The sequence below is a fragment of the Odontomachus brunneus genome, unplaced genomic scaffold, assembly GCF_010583005.1.
Source record: "Odontomachus brunneus isolate Ranch 3 - 2012 unplaced genomic scaffold, Obru_v1 Obru_scaffold_088, whole genome shotgun sequence".
Classification (NCBI taxonomy): domain Eukaryota; kingdom Metazoa; phylum Arthropoda; class Insecta; order Hymenoptera; family Formicidae; genus Odontomachus; species Odontomachus brunneus.
In genome coordinates this window covers 626,519-644,752 of record NW_022639538.1, presented here as the reverse complement: position 1 = coordinate 644,752, position 18,234 = coordinate 626,519, and the positions used below count along the sequence as shown (strand labels likewise).

General features: G+C 48.0%; 1 protein-coding gene across 9 annotated transcripts in view; it reads right to left on the bottom strand.

The window, feature by feature from the left end:
• The window catches only part of LOC116848044 (protein outspread), a 255,072-nt gene that overhangs the window by 100,300 nt on the left and 136,538 nt on the right, over positions 1-18,234 (bottom strand). For all 9 annotated transcript variants that reach the window (XR_004378891.1, XR_004378892.1, XM_032823772.1 and 6 more), the window contains one exon: positions 15,183-15,248. Coding sequence is in view for 7 of the 9 variants with exons in the window: in XM_032823772.1 (XP_032679663.1) it covers positions 15,183-15,248 (66 nt within the window). In the remaining 2 variants the exon portion in view is untranslated. The remainder of the gene's footprint in view (positions 1-15,182; positions 15,249-18,234) is intronic.

Here is an 18,234-nt window from a genome sequence, read left to right as displayed (position 1 = left end):
CGGGGGGGGGGGGGGGGAAGGAAAGAGAGAAACAAGAGGAGGCAGAGCACGGGGAACGCTATCTCTCTCCGAAAGCGTATAATCGACTAAAAAATCCGGCGCCGACTCTATCGTCCAGGAAAATAAAACCGTAATAGGCCGAGTCTCGCAGTCAAGCTCCGAACACGTTCTTTCTTCCGCTTTTCCCTTATCTGCAGAATGTCCGTGGGCAGTATCAATATATTTCCTTTTTCTCCTTTTTGTGAAAAGGGAAAATAATCGAACGCATGGTGCTACAAAGTAAAATCAGATTAAGCGACGATGAACCGCTCAAACCCGTGCTGCAAGGTGATGGCGATGCGTAACGTTCGACTTCATATTTTCCTTTTCATAATTATAATCGTGCTTTTTTAGGGAATCTACTCCATGTTATATGAAGTAATATCGCGCGGCGAGCTTCGCGGAATTTTATAGATCCTCCTCATATCGCATTTTCCACGAGGATCAATTAGCGCGAAAATGGAGCAAAGAGATCATGGCGAAGTAGCGGCCGCAAGATACGCGCTTTTTATCGTACCTTTTACGAGGCCGTAATTCGTGCTTCTATTTCGCGTTTTACGCGGATCTTCGTAAATTCCGCGCTTATCGCCCTCGTGTTCCGGGGAGAGAAACGCGTATACGTCGACTTTTGTTTCTCACGCGTTCGTGACGACGCATTCAACCCTCCGATGCCTCTCCGGAAGAGAGGAAAAGAGAGAGACAGAGATGTTTATTGACGCCCTGGGACATGTCCCTTAAAGCGCATACATTAGTACGTAAGGCATAGAAATGCATATGTAGTATACAATAAAAAGTGGAAAATATATATGATAAGAAAAGAATATATAAATAATATAATAATAAAAAAATAAAAAATAATATAATATAATAAATAATATAATAATATAAAAAGAAATATAATAAAAAATGCATATAAAAAGAGATAAAAAAGTACAATAAAGAGAAACAAGGAAAAAGAAAAAATAGATTATATATATAATATGTATTATATATATGTATGTGTGTGTGTGTGTCTGTAAATGTAAAATCAAAATATATTATATATGAGAATAACTGGAAAAATAATTTTCTCATGATCCACTTTGTGCTTTGATACTCATACAAGTACAAAAAGGAGAGAGCAAAACAGAGAGGTGGAGAAGAGAGGAAAGAGAAAGAGAGAAAGAGCTGGGTTGGAGAAGCACGCGTAATGAAGAACATCTTCATCAACCTGCTTTTCCGCGAGTCCCTTCGAGGCTGCATCGCCGCGATCTACTCGGGCGTGACGTCGCGCCCAACTGCAATTGCAACTGCAGCCGCGACCTCGTGCAGGCGCAGCGCGAATTCTCTCGATTTCAGCGGGCGCCGAGTCGCTCGACCGCGTGGCGCTCCGTTCCAGATTACGTTCCATTGAACCGTAAAAGCCCAGCTTCCGTGTTCCGGCTAACCGTTAAGCGTAGCGGTCGCGCACCGCGACGGACAGATGGGCGGACACCGGCGGATCATAGACGCAGAAAGAAACGACCCGTTTCGCGAAGCTCGACGGGTTAATGACAGTTCGATTCCGCCGATCTCGTGCTTCGAGAGCGCATCCGGCAGTGCGACAACGGTGGCGTATTACAGATCGTTGAGTTACACCCGAAGAACGACGAGGAAGACGTTATATGTCGATGATGCTATCGAACAGTGTCCCCCGATCACGTGTAATTGTTCGCCTGAGAAATTCAAACGAATCGTACGGCAAGCCAATTCGAGCATGGATAGTCCTTGAACTCCCAATTTCTCCAAATTCTTCCGAATAATAGAAGCTCTAAATTTCTTCGAGACTCTAAAGATCTCAAGATTTATTGCGAATATCGCAAAACAGCATGGGACTTTTATGTTCGCCTCAATCCGTTCTAGATCCCCAAAAAATTATGGAAGAGAGTCTGGCACACCCTGTATACAAACGACACGACACGACCAGTAACGACACGTAACTTTCCAGATGTATGAAACCCGGCGGTTTCATTCGCTCCAGTTTAAAGCCGAGTGGCTCTACAGCGCGATCTTGCGTGAGTCCGATTGCGCAGGAAACAGGTTGAATACTCGGGTAATAGAGACGCCCACATCCTCGTGGTAGCGGTACCAGCTTCTGTTATCTCCGCCGGGTTAAAGCCGACGCTCGTATCGCACGTGGAACGAGCGGTGGCGGCAGCCACCATCGCTCGCTCACGACAAGGGGTCGCGGAGGTAACCGTGACGATTCGTAGTTGTCGTCGTCGTCGGACGTTCGTGCGAATTTAGCGAGTCCCGTAACGCGCCGGCGAAGATCTATGCGAGGCGTAACGGCGGAGGAATGCAAGTAAATTCGCGAGGACACGGCTTTCCGTAGCGAAATCCCGTGCGAATCGCGTCGGCACTTGGCTCTTACGACACTCTCATCGATGCTATTCCGATGCTATGAGAAAGCGAGCCGGCATTTTGATCCTGCATTGATCCTGTGGGTTTTGTTACAAGACGCCTCGCGAAATAGGGTGTAATGGCGGGAAAACACGCTTGCCGTACCCAGACACAAATCGTTATGATACCTATACTGAGAGAGAAAATATCTAAAAACTTAAAGAACGCATGTTCTTGCCATGGATATTGGTAAATTTCATCTAATTAATTTTAAATTAAATTAAATTTTATTTACTCAAATATATCTAAACTTCTTTGTTTAAATAGAATCGCTTAATCAATAGTTACATAGATTAGAGAAAATGTATTTATTATAGGGAAAACAATTTTTCTCTGCGAAAATATGTATAAATAGTAATGTAAGAATATATATGCCATTAGTACTCACCGAATATTTTTTTTATTTTTTAGATACTTTTCACATTATTTTAGATATTTTTTCTCTCAGTGCAGCTCTCTTACGATATTTTAATAAATGTCATCCCTATGTTAAGAACAACTTTAGTTAAAATTTTGATTCTACGTTAATTCTGCAAATTTCTACAAATTTCGTCAATACTGCAAAATGCTTCGCGAAAATCGCGTATCTGCGACGCGTAAACATTCGGGCAGCCTCTCTCTCTCTTTCTTTTTTTTCTCTGTATTTCTCTTGAGCGAGCGAGCGAGATCCGCGAAAATCAGGAAAGGAATTCCGCACGGCGGCGGGCGCGCCATTATCAACCGTTAGAACTTTTATAACCTCGATCGTGCAACACGATGACGATTCCGAGCGCGCCACGCCTCTGCCACGGACCTGCCGTCGCCGTGCGAGAGATAGAAAGAGCTCAACAAGGTCAGAGTCAGCCTCACCGTCGCGGCGACGGCATCGGCGACCACGTGCTCGATCTTCAGATTCCGACGCATTTTCATGGGTTCGGCTCGCACGGCGTGATGAAGATAGCCCGCTATAAGGGACGAGCCGGCGGGCACCGTTGCCTCGGCCATGCCTTAGAAGGCCAGCCGGAATGGCGATACGGGAATTAGATTGCAAGCCAGGTGCCAGGTGTAAACACACCGAGACAGGATCGTTAGTTTCCTGATACCGTCGCGTCGCGCGGCCGATCAAGTGCGAACGTGACTCTTGTGTCGGCTGCTTCTCGCGAATCGGATCCGTCCAGACTCCTCTTTCAATTTGGCGAAAACACGAGTTTGGATTACCGTGGTGCTCGCACAATTTATAATTTCCACATTTAACGTCGACTTTACTTCTCAGAGAATTCCCTCCAGCGATTCTTTGACAGTGCGCCAAAGTGAACTCTGTGAGCGATGGATCCTGCGTATGATCACACCAGTAAAGACTGAACCGAAGTTTTCGCTCGTACTTTTTGCAGGAATAGGCATGAAGCAACGCACAGCAACTTTTCATATCATATCTATTTAACTCGAAATCACATAAACTTTCTCTCCGATCATAGAATACGCAGCAACCACAGCAGTTTTCTCCGTGTGTTTCTCCATTGGATCCAAACAGTGGATCTATATATTTATTCTTTTCTTAAGCCCATCGCACGTGAAATGACATAGCTGCAGCATACGCATAGCATAAAGTCGTGTAGACCAATGAACATTGAGTATCGAGCCGCCATATTCATGCCTGATGCTCATTGGTCCATACGGTCTTATGCTATGCACATGCAGTTATGTCATTTCATGTACGATGAGATTTTCACTCAAATCTCGCGCCGTGCGTCGACGCTGAACGCGCGTGTGTCTGCCGTGTGCGCGCGCGGAAGACGAATGAACGAGTTGACAATTATACGAATTACTTATTGGCTCCCGCTAACTAAGTGATCAGATCGCAATCGTGATTGCGCACGGCGAAATTAAAACCCGCGGCACGGAATTTATCGACGGGGCGGGTCGATCGAGAGACGAGGGTCGCGATATCGCCTCCCTTTTCGTTCCCTCCTCTTCACCGTTTATCCATCCCGGCTCATTGCTTCCGCGCGATGTGAACGAATCCTTAAGCCCTCGCCCTTCCCCTCTTTCTCTCTACTCCTGCTATTTCCTTTATGATCGATTAACGTCGACGCGACAGAAAGCGCGAAGAAACTCCATTAGGACCTACAGAGAAGGGCGTCGTTCTTCCTCGACGTGTCTTCCTACGTCGCTCTTCCTTCATTTTTTTACTTTCTCGTCTCTCTCTCTTTCTTTCTCTGTCGCATATCGCCAAGCAAGAACGTCGTTCGACGCGAAGCCGAGCCGTTTTCGGCGAACGCGCGTGCGCGTTGGTGAGCTACCGGTGCCCATTAATCCCGGGAGATTAATTTGACGTATCGCGGGCCCACTCGCACGGTCGCCAGATGATTTTGACTAATAACGCCATTAATAAGGAATACGACGTCTTAAGTAACCGACGTTCGGGGATTAAGCTCGGAGTATATATCTCGCGATCGCGTGTCACCCGTTACGCAATCGCCGCAACGAGGAATAATCGATGGCGGCGTAACGCGTAAAAGTCCACCACACGAGGGTTCACGATTATCGCCGGCAATATCGTTCTCGACTGCTCTATCGCGACCGCATTAATTACGTCGCGCCGTTTACTTGTCCTGGAAGACTCGGCGAGCGCGAGTCGCGCACCCGCTCGTGCAATTCCAGTATCTGATAAAATTATACAAATGGCGCGCAGTTGGTGTGTAGCGTGAGCGCGTGCGCGCCGCGAAAAAAATGCTAGAGCGGGACTCGCGGAAATTGCGAAAGGTCGTAATGCGAAATTTCATACAGCCGAGCGGCGGCGGTGGCAAGCATCGCGGGGCCCGGCAATAAGCGCGCGTTAAAAGTCCGCAACGTGTCACACACGCTAAACGACAGAGAATACGAGAACTATATTTCAAGCATAGAAATCCCGCATTCATCTCGAAAGGTGCCATTAATCCCAGCCTACCACATTGTGGATGCAGCCCGTCGCGCGTTTACATTAACCCTAAGATACTACGGGACTTTTACCCGCGCGCAGCCTGACGTTTCGCTCCTACGCGAGTCCACTCGAGAAATCATTTGCCGAGGATAATGATACTGCGCCAAACGGTATTTTAACGCATTAGCGTTCGCTGCCTCGTTCGGGAGCCTCGCTTCCTTTCGTCGAATAAACTCTCATTTGATTGATATATTAATTTTATTTTCAGTATCTTATTCGCACGGAGACTCATTCACCTGGCCTCCCCTAACTATGTCTCCTCAATAAAAATAGTTTCAATACGAAACCTCTCAGGACAACAAGCAGAGTATTTCTTCAATCAAAGAGCACGTTGCAACTAAAGTTCTTTTTGTGTTAGAATATTTTCCTTTTAGTTTCTAGAAGAGGCCATATAAGAGGATTCTGCGAAGAATAACATTAAATTTTTTTGGTTATGTACTAAAACGATCGTGCATTTCGAAAGAAACGGCATCGCAGGCGCGAACCTTTCGTCAAATATCGTCGATTCTCTCCTCCAGGCGGAAATTTCACGGACGTTTCCTCGCGAATTGTTGTGATAACATCCCGAGAGCGGCGACGCGTTAGAGGTCTCCGAAGGATATACCTCTTTCCTTGCCGCGGAGTGCGAGTTACGAAACGTCGGGATCGCGTGACGCTCATAATCTACGCGCGGGACGTATCCCATGTGTGTGCACGTGTGTGTACGTATGTGTGCATATATCCGTAAGGCCTAAACGCGACGTGCACGCATATATCCTCGGCACCTAAACGGCGACTTCCTCGTGAGATAAAACGTCGCGGTACGGGACACCCTCTCCCTAGTCCCCCTCCTCCACACACCGCTCCCTAATGTACATTGCTCCCACATCGACTTCCTCGTCCCCTTCGTCGTTATCGCGAGGCAACCGAGTTGACACCGGACGAGCATTACGTAAGGCGTACACAAGCCGCGGATTAAACGCACCTACACGTGCATATATATCCGACTGGATCCGTCCGAGATGTGTGTGTGTGTGTGTGTGTGTGTGTGTATGTGGGCAAGTGTATGTACGTGCGCTTTGGCGAAGCAGGCCTTCATGCAAATCCGTACACGCGTATCGGTATTAATATCGAGTGTAGGAAGGCTGGCCGCGAGACGCGCGGCAGCATCCAGCAGCAGCAACAGCGGCAATGGCAGCACCCGACGCAAAAGGAGCGGAAAGAACGGAAAAGATAATCAGACTGCGCGTGTTTGACGTAGCGCGAGATGAACAAACGGATCTGACCGGATCTCGTGATTGCCGGACGGCTGGCTGGCCACTCGCCTTGCTTTCGTGCGACGACGCGGTCTCTCGCCGATGCCGGACGAATCCGTGCCGCAATTTGTTTCGAGATCGCTCTCGATATTCGCGCATGAGCGTGAGCGTCGCGGGCTTCGATTTCACCCGCGGATCTCCCGATTAATAGGAATTAATGAGGCCGCATTCCGCGACGAGAACGGGACGATGTACACGATGGAACGGTCCGCGTCCAGCGATGAATCAATAACTCGGCTAACGCGTGAGGATTCTCCTCTCCCTCTCTCTCTCTCACACACACACACACACACACACACACATTCGCTCACTCACTCACTCACTCTTTCTCTCTCACGTCGCATTTCGCGCTCGTGAGCCGGTGAATCGCGAGACCACGCGACAATTTACGATTTTAATTAATAAGGAGTAGCGAGCTCTCGATGTCGAGAGTAACGACCGCTCGCGATCGCGCCTGTTAGGCGAGGCTCCCTTCTGCTTTACGAGCGGCCCGATTAGAAAATTATGCAAGCGGCAAGTTGGCATCGATATTATTAATCGGACGGCCCGGGGAGGATCGCGATAAATTCACGCGGGCGTTCCTCGAGAGTCGAGATCTCGCGTAATCTCAATTAATTAACGTCGTGCCGATCGTTAGGCAGTAACCGCCGATTGTGAGTGCGATTTTTCCAATGTGGCGCCGAAATGGACTTTCATAATTATCGCGACGTGAGACGATCTGAGACAATGAAACTTTACAATTCTTTTAATTACATTGATGAAGCAAAAAAATATACTCTGTGTATGTATTGAAGTAATTTTCGTACAATGTAATATAAATTGTTTTTATGCAACGCAATAAATTTACACTCAGTGTAACCAAAAATTACACCGTCAGATTTTTACACCGCACTTGTTTGTTTTGTGTAAATTTTTATCATTTTTTAGACAATTGGAAACTATTACAAGACTTTTCTTTCAATACGCCCACTAATGAAGTTGCCGCCAAATTGACGTACATTTGTCTGGGCAAATTTAATGCGCGGGATAACCGCGAGTCCTCATTAGCGCGTTTTGCCGCAACGTTTTCCATGTCTTTCGAGGAAATTAGTCATCAGAATTATCAAACATGGACAATGGGCCGCTCTCCCCTGAACGGAAATCGGTTGACTCCGCAGAAATCGCGGGGCCGTGGGTGGAACAAAGGTTTCCTTAATTAATGACGTTCCATTGGCTTAATAACGACGCTATTATTGCGATAGCAACGGTTCATTAACATTTATCGGTAACGCAGCTGTTGTCTCGCCTGGCCTATTCTCGATGGCTATCGTTTAATTGGGGTCAGCCGATTAACTTGCGTTTAGCGAGGGAATATATCGCCGGCGGAAAGAGGGTCACCCGCTTCATCATCGCCCCGATCGTCGTCGATCATCGTCATCGCGATTCATTACTCGGTCGCGGCGGTACGCTTCGCGTGTCGCAGCGCTCGGGTGTGCAATCGAGCGGGGTTAATTGGAAAAGCGACGAAGCAGTGGGGAAAAATTCCCCGTCTTCGTCGGTGCGCGTTTCCAGTCAATCTAAATAATGTCCGTCTAAGGATATATTAAAAACCAATCTGTTTCCACATAAGCTTGCGCGAATATTTGGAATTGGACAAGAAGAGACATCTACACACGGCATCGTACTTTCTTAAAATAAATCAATGAAACATCACTGAAAACAGTGAATATATACTGATTTGCAGTTATAAGTGTTGCACTTTCAGTGCTCAGTGCTATACTTATAACTGATATCAGTGACTATTCACTGATTTACTTTAAGAGAGTACAAGAGACAGTTAAAAATTCACGCTGTTTAGAGGTAAATGCAACATCAATGTTATCAGTCAAGTGTTTCGTTAGTTTACACAGATCTATTAGAAATTCATCAAAAGTGCGTTGAATTTATTCGAAATGCATTTTGAATTTTAGCAATTTTAGCATGTGCAGCATTTCAATCAAGAATATAAAATTAAAACACAAGTTTATTACATGGTATTTCTCTCTCATTACTACCAAAGTTCCTCTCTCACTCTCGCTCACGTCGTCCCTAAAAATGGCGGGGAGGATGCGGACCAATCCGGAATCATCATGTCTCGTCCAGACTCTCATTAGAGGAACTCTAGGCGCGACGCGAGGAACGCGCCGGTGAAGAGCGCGTCGATCGGCACGTCGAACGCTGTGAAATCGTATAATACACCGGCGGTGTGCCGGAGAAACCGCTAGCGCTTACAAATTCAAATTACCGTGATGAATGACGACGCGATGACGGGGTGAGCGACGAGCGAGGGTAATGACAAACACGCCGGTCGACGGTAATTCCCCGTGACGCTCCGCCGTCGCGAGAGGAGTCCTCGCGCGCGACCGTAATAATCGATAATTGATCAAGCCCGGCGGTTTCTTCCACGGGGTGGACGCGGCGACCTGGGCTCTCCACCTGACGACGACGACGACGAGGAGAATGACGAGACGGCTGATCGTTGGCTCGTTCACCGTCGAAAAGCGCGATTATGCAAATTCATCGCGCGCGCGAATGAACGGAGCGAAGGCGGGGAAGGGGGGAGGAGAGAGATGAGGAAAAGCGATCTCGCGGATCGGTACGAGTTTGTGCGAATCGCGGAATAAATCGTTTCAATTATTTCTCGGCCGCGCTCGGTCTCGGCCGACCTCAAGGACTCGCATCGCCGAGGCGATCAGAAAATTGGATCTTTCGATCCTGATTCTGATACGCCATTAATTATCCTCCTCTCCCTGCCCCATTCCCTGAGCGCGTTCCCTTCCGTCTTGGCTCGCGTAGCTCGCGAAAGTCCATTTCACTTTCGTATCGCCGGGGAGAGAAGGTGAATCGGCGGCGGGCTCCTTCGCGAATAATTCGAGAGAATCCGATGGCTGCGGCCGATTACGAGACCGAGAGCGGCTGATTTACGCCGGTGTAATTAAACGAATTAGCCACACGGCCGGCGAAACAAGAGCGCGAGTCGCGAGGGAACGAGCGAGTGAATGAGCGAGCGAGCAAGCGAGCGGAGCATCTCGAGAATGCTACTCGTTACCGGGGCGATTTCGCGGGATAAACGGCTCGTTCGAAAAGTCACGCATGCACGCATGCCCGCCCGCGTGCGTGCAGGCGAACTGGCCGCGCCGAGATACGATCAGTTTTTAATTTCGCGCTTCGCGAAAGCGGGAGCTCGAAAACGCGCCGCCGCGCTGCTCTTCATTACGGCGGCGCGTCGCGCACTCCGCTCTGCCGCAGACAGAGAGAGAGAGAGAGAGAGAGAGAGAGAGAGAGAGAGATGCCGTGCGATGAACCAATTATCATGAAACTGCACTCTCGCACGTTCATTCATTTATTCATTCATTCCGTCAGTCAGTCCAGGTGCGATTTTTTAATTGTTTCACGCAATGTGTAGAGAACACGTCCGACACTGGAGTTTACGACGACTGCGAATTGGAGATTAAAATTCGGCAGATTAATTAATTATAATCCCGGTTCGTCTATCCGATTAGTCGAGTTCCGAACTGCAATCCGCAATCATCGACTTCGGACATTTAGTGCGATACCCAAATAGACGGGTACGTGTAAATTTGTCAGCAACTTTGTGATTCGCGGTTTGTAAGGTTTGCATTCTTTATGAGAGTGATATTTTACATTCAAAAAATGTAATCTCACCTTTATAACAAAGTATTGATGAGCGCGAATCGAGGCGGTCTGCCGCGGGAACACGGGATAATAAAAGGGCTCGCAATGACGCGGCGACGGAGATCCGCGTCTCGCTATCCATCGGGATAGGCTCGGACTTTAGGTAGAAACAGCCGACTCCTTCATTTACGTGATCCCACCGATATTCGCGCAGTCGCCGTCGCCGACGACGACGACGATGACGACGATAACGATGACGACGACGACGACGAGGAGGAGGAGGAGGAAGAGAGTCTTATCCCGCAGGCAATTACGCGGGCACCGCCGTAGGGGCAAGACCGGCATCCATTATTTTTAACCTCGCGACCAAGACACGGCGGTTAGTTACCTCGGATTCAATTCCGCGCGCGGGCGAGGCGCAAGCGCTCGGTGGAGGCGTAATGCCTGTTACTACTCGCGCGCCCAGTTCCCCGGCGTTGGCCGAAGACAGGTAAGAGCGGGCTTTGTTTCGAAAGCAATCGGTCTTCCGCGGGATCTCCCACGACCGCGGGCCCCGCCGACGATTCATGACAGAACAAATTACAGATCGGCAGAAAAAGACCATCAGCGGCTCGTTCGCGGCCACGCTATTCGTTCCTTCGTTCGTGCCGTCCGTTCGCAAGCTCCGCCGCGAACGGATCTACCCCTGCGCGGCCGGCGGAGCCGAGAGAGAACAACGCGCGATACAAAGTCGTGAGGGCAAATTAATGGCGGCCATAATTTCGGCCGATAGTCGGGATGATGATGTATCGGTGCTAAATGCAACGGCGGAGTCGCCACGCCGCGATTATTCACGGAACGTTAGCCCGATCTCTCAATCGCGACAAGGACGCCGCGCCGGCGGGAAAGCGTCGTCAAAAAGCGTCGTCCGAGTCCAATCGGATCGCGCGGCGCGTAACTCATTCCTTTTCGTCGTATCTCCAGAAGAAAAGATGTATTTATTTCGTTAGAAAAACCGATAAGTAGGAAATATTCGAAATTAATCGCGCACCCGGATACCCGAGTGTTACCCGAGAGAGTGTTAGCCTAGCTAGAGACCTGAATAGTCTAGATAGACACCACTAATTCGAACCCAATCAAAGGATGAATCAAGTACAGCTGATTTTTTTTTCTTTATTATTTGGAGAAAGAAATATCTACTTATTCTATTAGAAAACTCAATAATCAAGTAACACAGTTGGAATTAATCGGCTAACACAAGACAGACAAGGACACAACCAGGACACCCGAGTAGACGTTAGCAGCACTAGTTTGAATTCGACTGCGGGCGAAGTATAGCTAATTTTAAATTGATTAAAGACAACAAGCAATCTTTGTATCTCCTATTTCGAAAATGACGAAATGCGCATTGGGAAAGCGCGAGCAGCTAGCCAATAGCAACGACAAAAACAACGAAGGACAAGAATGCGCGAGTCGGTTATTGATGTATGTATCTCTCGGAGGAACGAGCGACCGTCGCTTATCGCGACCCTGAGATAGCTCCAGTCCTAGTTGCACTCGAAACGAGCGCGATACTCGAAGCGGCAAGGAGCTCGGGCAATCCGCGCAACAAGCGATTCTCCACCACCTCCTCCTCTTCCTCCACCTCTTTCTTCTCCTCCAGGCCGGTGCTCGTTCGTTGGAGCATTCCGGCTGTTCCTTCCTTCCGAAGTTCCGGGAACCTAATTTACGGGCGTCGGGCTCGCGGCCGAGGTAACTCTTCCACGAACGGATATCCGCGCGGAGCTACGTAGATCCGCTCCGGTGAGAAAGACGATGAAGGAGGAGGAGGAGGAGGAGGAGGAGGAGGTGCGCGGCCATGATCACGGCCGCGTATAACGAGAGCGGCATCAGCGAGATTATGATTCGCGGCGTCTCGAGACGGAGACACGCCGTGTGTCTCGCGGGGCTGCTTTCGACTGACTTATTTCGACCCGTTAGCCCAATTTCTCATTCCCCGCGAGCCAAGGACGACCAGGACGACTTCTGTTCTCCGTAGTCACAACGGGGGTAGACCGGGCGTCCACCGTATACCGGTTATTATCTTTTCGCATTTTTCGGCCGAGATTATTCTCGAAACGAATGGCCCTCTTAAGCCTCCAGACCGGATCATTAATCTAGGTTCGAGGATGGCCGGACACGCCGTGTGTCGGAGAGAAAGAGAGAGAGGAGAAAGAGAGAGAGAGAGAGAGAGAGGAAGAGAGAGAAGTGGATGAGCGCCTACAAAGACCTCAGTTGCGCCGTGTGTGCCATCTCCACAATCGCTCTTTCACAGAGTGATTTAAATAAAGGGTAAAGGACACCTCAAGGCTAACGGCAATTCCGTTCAATTTATGCGCGCAGACCCGATATATAACCCCTCCCTCGGTTTTTCTCCTCTCTCTCTCTCTCTCTCTCTCTCTCTCTCTCTCTCTCATTTTTCTTTTTTTCTTCTATTTTACGCGCCACGCCGTGACCGTGTCTCGGGAGAACGAGAGATAAGTTTACACATTAATCAAAAGTGGAAACCGTTTCCGAAGACACCGCGCACGGTCGTCTCGGCCGATCCAAGCGCGAAATCAGTTAACTTTGAAGCACGCGCGGTCGCCATAACTCATCGCGCTTTCTTTCTCGCCTGCAGATCATCCGGCGTGAGAGAGATTCCGGGAGGAAGGGGGGAGGGGGCGAGCGGACAAATTAACAGAGCCGAGCGAAATTTCAATCTCTTCGATTACGTCAGTCACGTTCCAACTGCTTCCTACCGCGACGATAATATATAATTGTATCAAAAAACACCACTGTTGCAAAGCACTATCTTTCCATAACAAATATGACGAAAATTTCGCCGAAGGGCGGCCCGCGATCGCGAAACTCCAATCATTTCAATTTCACCAATTACATCTCAACTAATTCCATCTCGACAACGATATAATTGCATTGTTACAACACGCAATTGTCCCGTAATAAAAATAATCGAAATTCCGAGGGGAGATTGATCGCGAAAATGTCAGGACGCAACCTTCCACGTGCGATTACCGCAATTTCAATTGTTTCAACGTAATCAATCGCGTTTCAGTACGTCTTTCAGCGGGACAGCAATGTACCTGCGCATCACCGCTGCATACACGAAAATGGTCCCAATTTTGTCGCGACAAGGAGATCGATCGGGAACTCGCGACATTCAATGCGACTGCGTGTCTGCGCGATTACCGGGCAGAAAAGGATCGAGCAACTCACGACCGAGAGAAGGATCATTCGCGTCTGTCTGAGCTCGCTATCGAGCCGGAGTGCCCGCCACGTGCTGCGACGCGACGTTTCGCTTCGCTTCGCGGCGCCGCCGTTGCTGCTGCTCGTCCCGTCGAAGCGCGCACGACGACGTACACCTGAGGGACAGTAATGAATTCTATTCTGGCCGTCCGTCCGTGCGTAAATCAATTCTGACGGGCTGAAAGAGTTTCCGCGTCCGCATCGACACCAGGAAGCGGAAATTCAAGATGTACCACCGGCGAGTCGCGGCCTCAGGGAGGGCACGAGGGGGCGTGAGGGGGCGCCAGGGTAAGGGGAGGATCGTCATTTATAGCAACATTCTGAGCGTGTGCCGCCGCTGACGTTGCTCGATGTATCCGCGGTAAACGGCATCGCGGCTGATGATGCGTGCGCGCGTCGGGCCCAGCACGGGTACAATCGCGACTTCGACCTCCTGGATACACGCGGCCTCCTCCGCCTCCTTCTCCTCCGTGAAGAAAGCCAGGAACCACCGGTCCCGCGCCAGGCGGATCTTGATTCACTGCCTGGTGGCGTAACGCTCGTTCGAGCCTTGACAGTCCGCGATACTCGAACCTTCGCCGCGCGACTCTCTCGCGGATTTTCAAATTATTGCCAAGGCCGGCACGCCGCACAGTGGGATCAAGTGAAGTTTCATGTGTCAAGAAAGGCTACAGCTTCAAAATTTGAACCAATTTTGATCTTTTTTTTTAATGAAAGCCAATTTAGAGAATCAAAATTTTAGTCTTTTTCTTTCTCTTTTTTTTTCTTCGAAATCAGGCATAAATCTAGAAATTTTTGTCAATGACTTAATCTCATTTTCGATTAAAAAACGTAAATTTTTTATAAATACAAGCTAATTCGAACCAGTAAGAAGCTAAACATAGCACGAGCGTGTAAAGCTGTGCTGATACTAAATAATCACATAATACGTCACGTGTAATGTATCACGTGATTAATTAGTATCACACACCCTCGCGAATTACACTACGAAAAATTAGTTGAAAATTTATTTATGGAATATGGTTTATTTCTTGCGAAATGAAGTTTATTTTTGTGAAAAATAAACTTTTATCCCACACACAAATAAATTCTCAAGTATATTTTTCTCAATATAATAGCGACGCGAATATCATCAAAATCTCATAATTTCATTCTCCTGACCGTCAAATTTCTAAAACTAAATTTAAACTAATTCTAAACTAATTTATTTTTTAATTGCTTGTAGACGTATAATTTTCGGTGTCAAATAGTTTGAATTAATTTAGAAATCAACTTGGTGAAAAGGAGGAGATGAGATTTCAGGGAGCAAGGCGACGAAAAGATCTGCAGTTTGCAAAAATATAATGTACCTCCGTCGTAAATTTCTGCCATTCTGTCAGCGGTAACAACAAAGAGAGAAAGCGGGAATCCGTATCAATACGATAAATGGATTTGTCGACGGCAAAGCGGCTTTTTTGCACGCGGCCGAGAGGCGGGCTGTTCAAGGGATTCGATCCGTCGCGGATCCATCGCTTTAAGCGTCACATTACGAATTATAAAAGCTTACTCACATGTTCGTCTACGGAGTACGTCAGCTCCCCGTCGTCGTAAAGCACGAACCACCTCCGTTGCCATCTCTGAAACACAGAAATCACGCCGATGCTCAGTGAAGACGTTCGACATTGAAATGCTACATTAATGAAAAGTAAGTAAGACAAGAAGAAAAGCAATTTAGGCAGACTTTATCAATGAAAATCTCTAATTAACAATCCAAAATCTCATTTTTACTGATAACTGGGCGTGAAAAAATTCACGATTGTTTGCTCCCTCCAGATCTCTCTCTGCCTCTCCGACTTCGAATTCTTTAGTCTTACTATTACAATAAAGTAACAAGGCTGCACTCTATCGCTGACAATTATCGCGATCCCTGCAATTATTTCACAAGGGATAGGATTACGGCCAACGTGCGCGCGCTGGGAAAAACACGGCGAGAACTTTCCACGGTGCGGCTTCGCAATTTTCGTAGAAACAGTATTCTTACTCCGACGGAGAACAATCTTGCGCGAAACTCAAGGCCTGAGCCTGTTCGATTCGTCTTAAGGAATCTCCAAAGGCCTCCGTCAGCTGGACAATTAGCACGCGGCAGCCGTTAATTAGAAACAAAGTCGACAGGAGAAGCACGAAAGGAAAGAAGCGCGAGTAGCGACGACGACGACGATGACGATGGCAGCGGCAGCAGCCGACGGCGAATCGTCACGATTTCTCTCTCGTTCACCGAGCCTGGCGATGCAAAAACTTCACGCGTGCTGCTTTTCGCATTGCTTTTCTAAGGTAACTCGCGTCGAGCACTTTCGCGCTCGACCTACGAGCTCGGCCGGCTTATCTCGCTTATCGGCGAAATTCATCGTTCGGATTTCCGTTACGATGGAATCTTTGCTGCCCAAGTTGAAAGCCCGTGAGAGCTGTGTCATAGAATTTCTATTTCTAATCTCCTTGAGAGAGAAAAAGAGAGAAAGAATGTAGACTTAAAAATAAGTCGTTATGATTCATTAAAAGATAGATAAATAAGAGCGTTTAACATTCTAAGGTGTGCCATCTAAGAACGCAAATATTCACAAGAGAAAATGTTTAGACGAATATAAAGAAATGTATACAGAAAAAAATTAAAACATACATAAAAAGAAATATTTACAAGAAAAATAAAAAAATGTTGAGAAAAATGACACGAATAAATACATATAAGTGTGAACAGAGGACAAAAAAAAATACATGAAATAAGAATTAATTGCGGCAGCAAAAGGATCTGTTAGCTGAATATCGTAACATATGAATACTAAAAGTATAGTCTCCAGTAGGCATATATTTAAATACGAAACCGATCTATTAGCGACAGCAACAAACTATTATAAGGTTTTGTAACATATACATTCTGTAATTTATTATCCTTTCATATGTACTATTTGTATGAGGAAATAAAATGTGCTATTAAAAAATGTACCTTGTATTTTAATATATTGACAATTTATTCCTACACTCTACTAGAAAAGTAACGAAATTTTAGAAAATTTATATGAAAAAGAAAAGATAATATTAAAGCAACAAACACATTTTCAATAGAGGGAATATATCTTCAAAGAAGTGTCTTTCAGTTCTTTAACTCAATAAATTCGATCGTAGAGAGCCTTCACTTTCGCACAGAAATCGTTATTCTCAACGAGTCTCGCGCCGGCATCATCGTCATCGTCGTGCCGTGCCTCGCGCCCTCACACACATTGTCCTCGCGGTAAATCCGCACCGGAGGAGTTCATAAAAGCGGCGCTTTCACCGCGCGTTACACGCGTCGAGATTTACGCTCCTCGGCGGGAGACACGCGCGAATTTGACGAGCGCGCAGATTCGCGATAGAGCATCGCGTGGACGTTTATAGAGCGAACGAACGGCCGCTTCGCGCGAGCGAGTGAGCTTTACGCGCGGCGCGATTGTATGCAAATTGCGGCGCGTAACGTGTAAAGTTCGCGCGCACGCAGTATGCGACCGCGCCGTATCACTTGATGACCTCCTTGTACGCCGGTGGTGGGCGCGACGCGCCGCGGGCAAACGCGTTGACACAGAAAACGCGAAACGCCATTTCAATCGGACTTTGCGGCGGCAGCAGCGAAATATACGAGCGTGTAATATCCGACGCTTCCATGAAACCGCTTAAAACACACACATACACACCTACATCTGCACACGCTTACGTGCGCGTATAAACGCAAGAAATTATGCCAGGGCATTATTAAAGGCGCGCGCTCTACGGATATTAATCAAGAAGATCAAGCAGAAGAACCTCGCGCATAAGCGCCTCTTTCACGCGACATCCATCGTCCTCGTCGCCGTCCCGCCTGCCGCGCTAAATAAAGCTCGGCGTGGAAAACCGTTACGTACCATTGGAACGACACCAACGCGATCGCACCGAGATCCCCGGAACCGACGCGCTCACGTCGAATCGCATTCGCCGTTCTTATCCGCGAAGGGACACGTCGTCGTCGTCGTCGTCCCCCGCGGAATAGGCACATGGATACCGTTGCAAAATCCTCGGGCGAGGAACGACCGGTGAGGAGGAGCGAGAGAGAAAGAGAGAGGGAGAGAGATTTCAACCTACACACACCGCGGCGGCGGTATCTTCATCTGGTAATTATTCACTAGGGGCCCGTACGTGGAGCCGGTATGTGGACTCCGGCACGTGCGTGGGAAGATCTTTCTCGCGGAGAAAGAGAGGAAGAGAAGAAGCGGCGGCAAGCCGGACGACACAATGTGCGCGCGCGAGAGGATTGAGACGGTACGAGGGAGAGGAAGCATGGGACTCCTCTCTCTCACTCTCTCTCTCTCTCTCTCTCTCCCTCCCTCCTTCGCCTCTCCTACTGTTGCCTCTATGTGTAATCTCTTCGTCGTTTAATGTACGCATATATGAGAATGAATCAACAAATGGTAAGTCATTTTTGATTCGGGGTCGAATGTCACTTATAAAAACGGAAATCTACTGAATAATAAACGATTTGAACACACCTTGGAAATACGCTGGCCGCGTTCCCAATTTCCGACTGATTATGGCACTGTAGCACTCACACCCGCGAGATTCGAT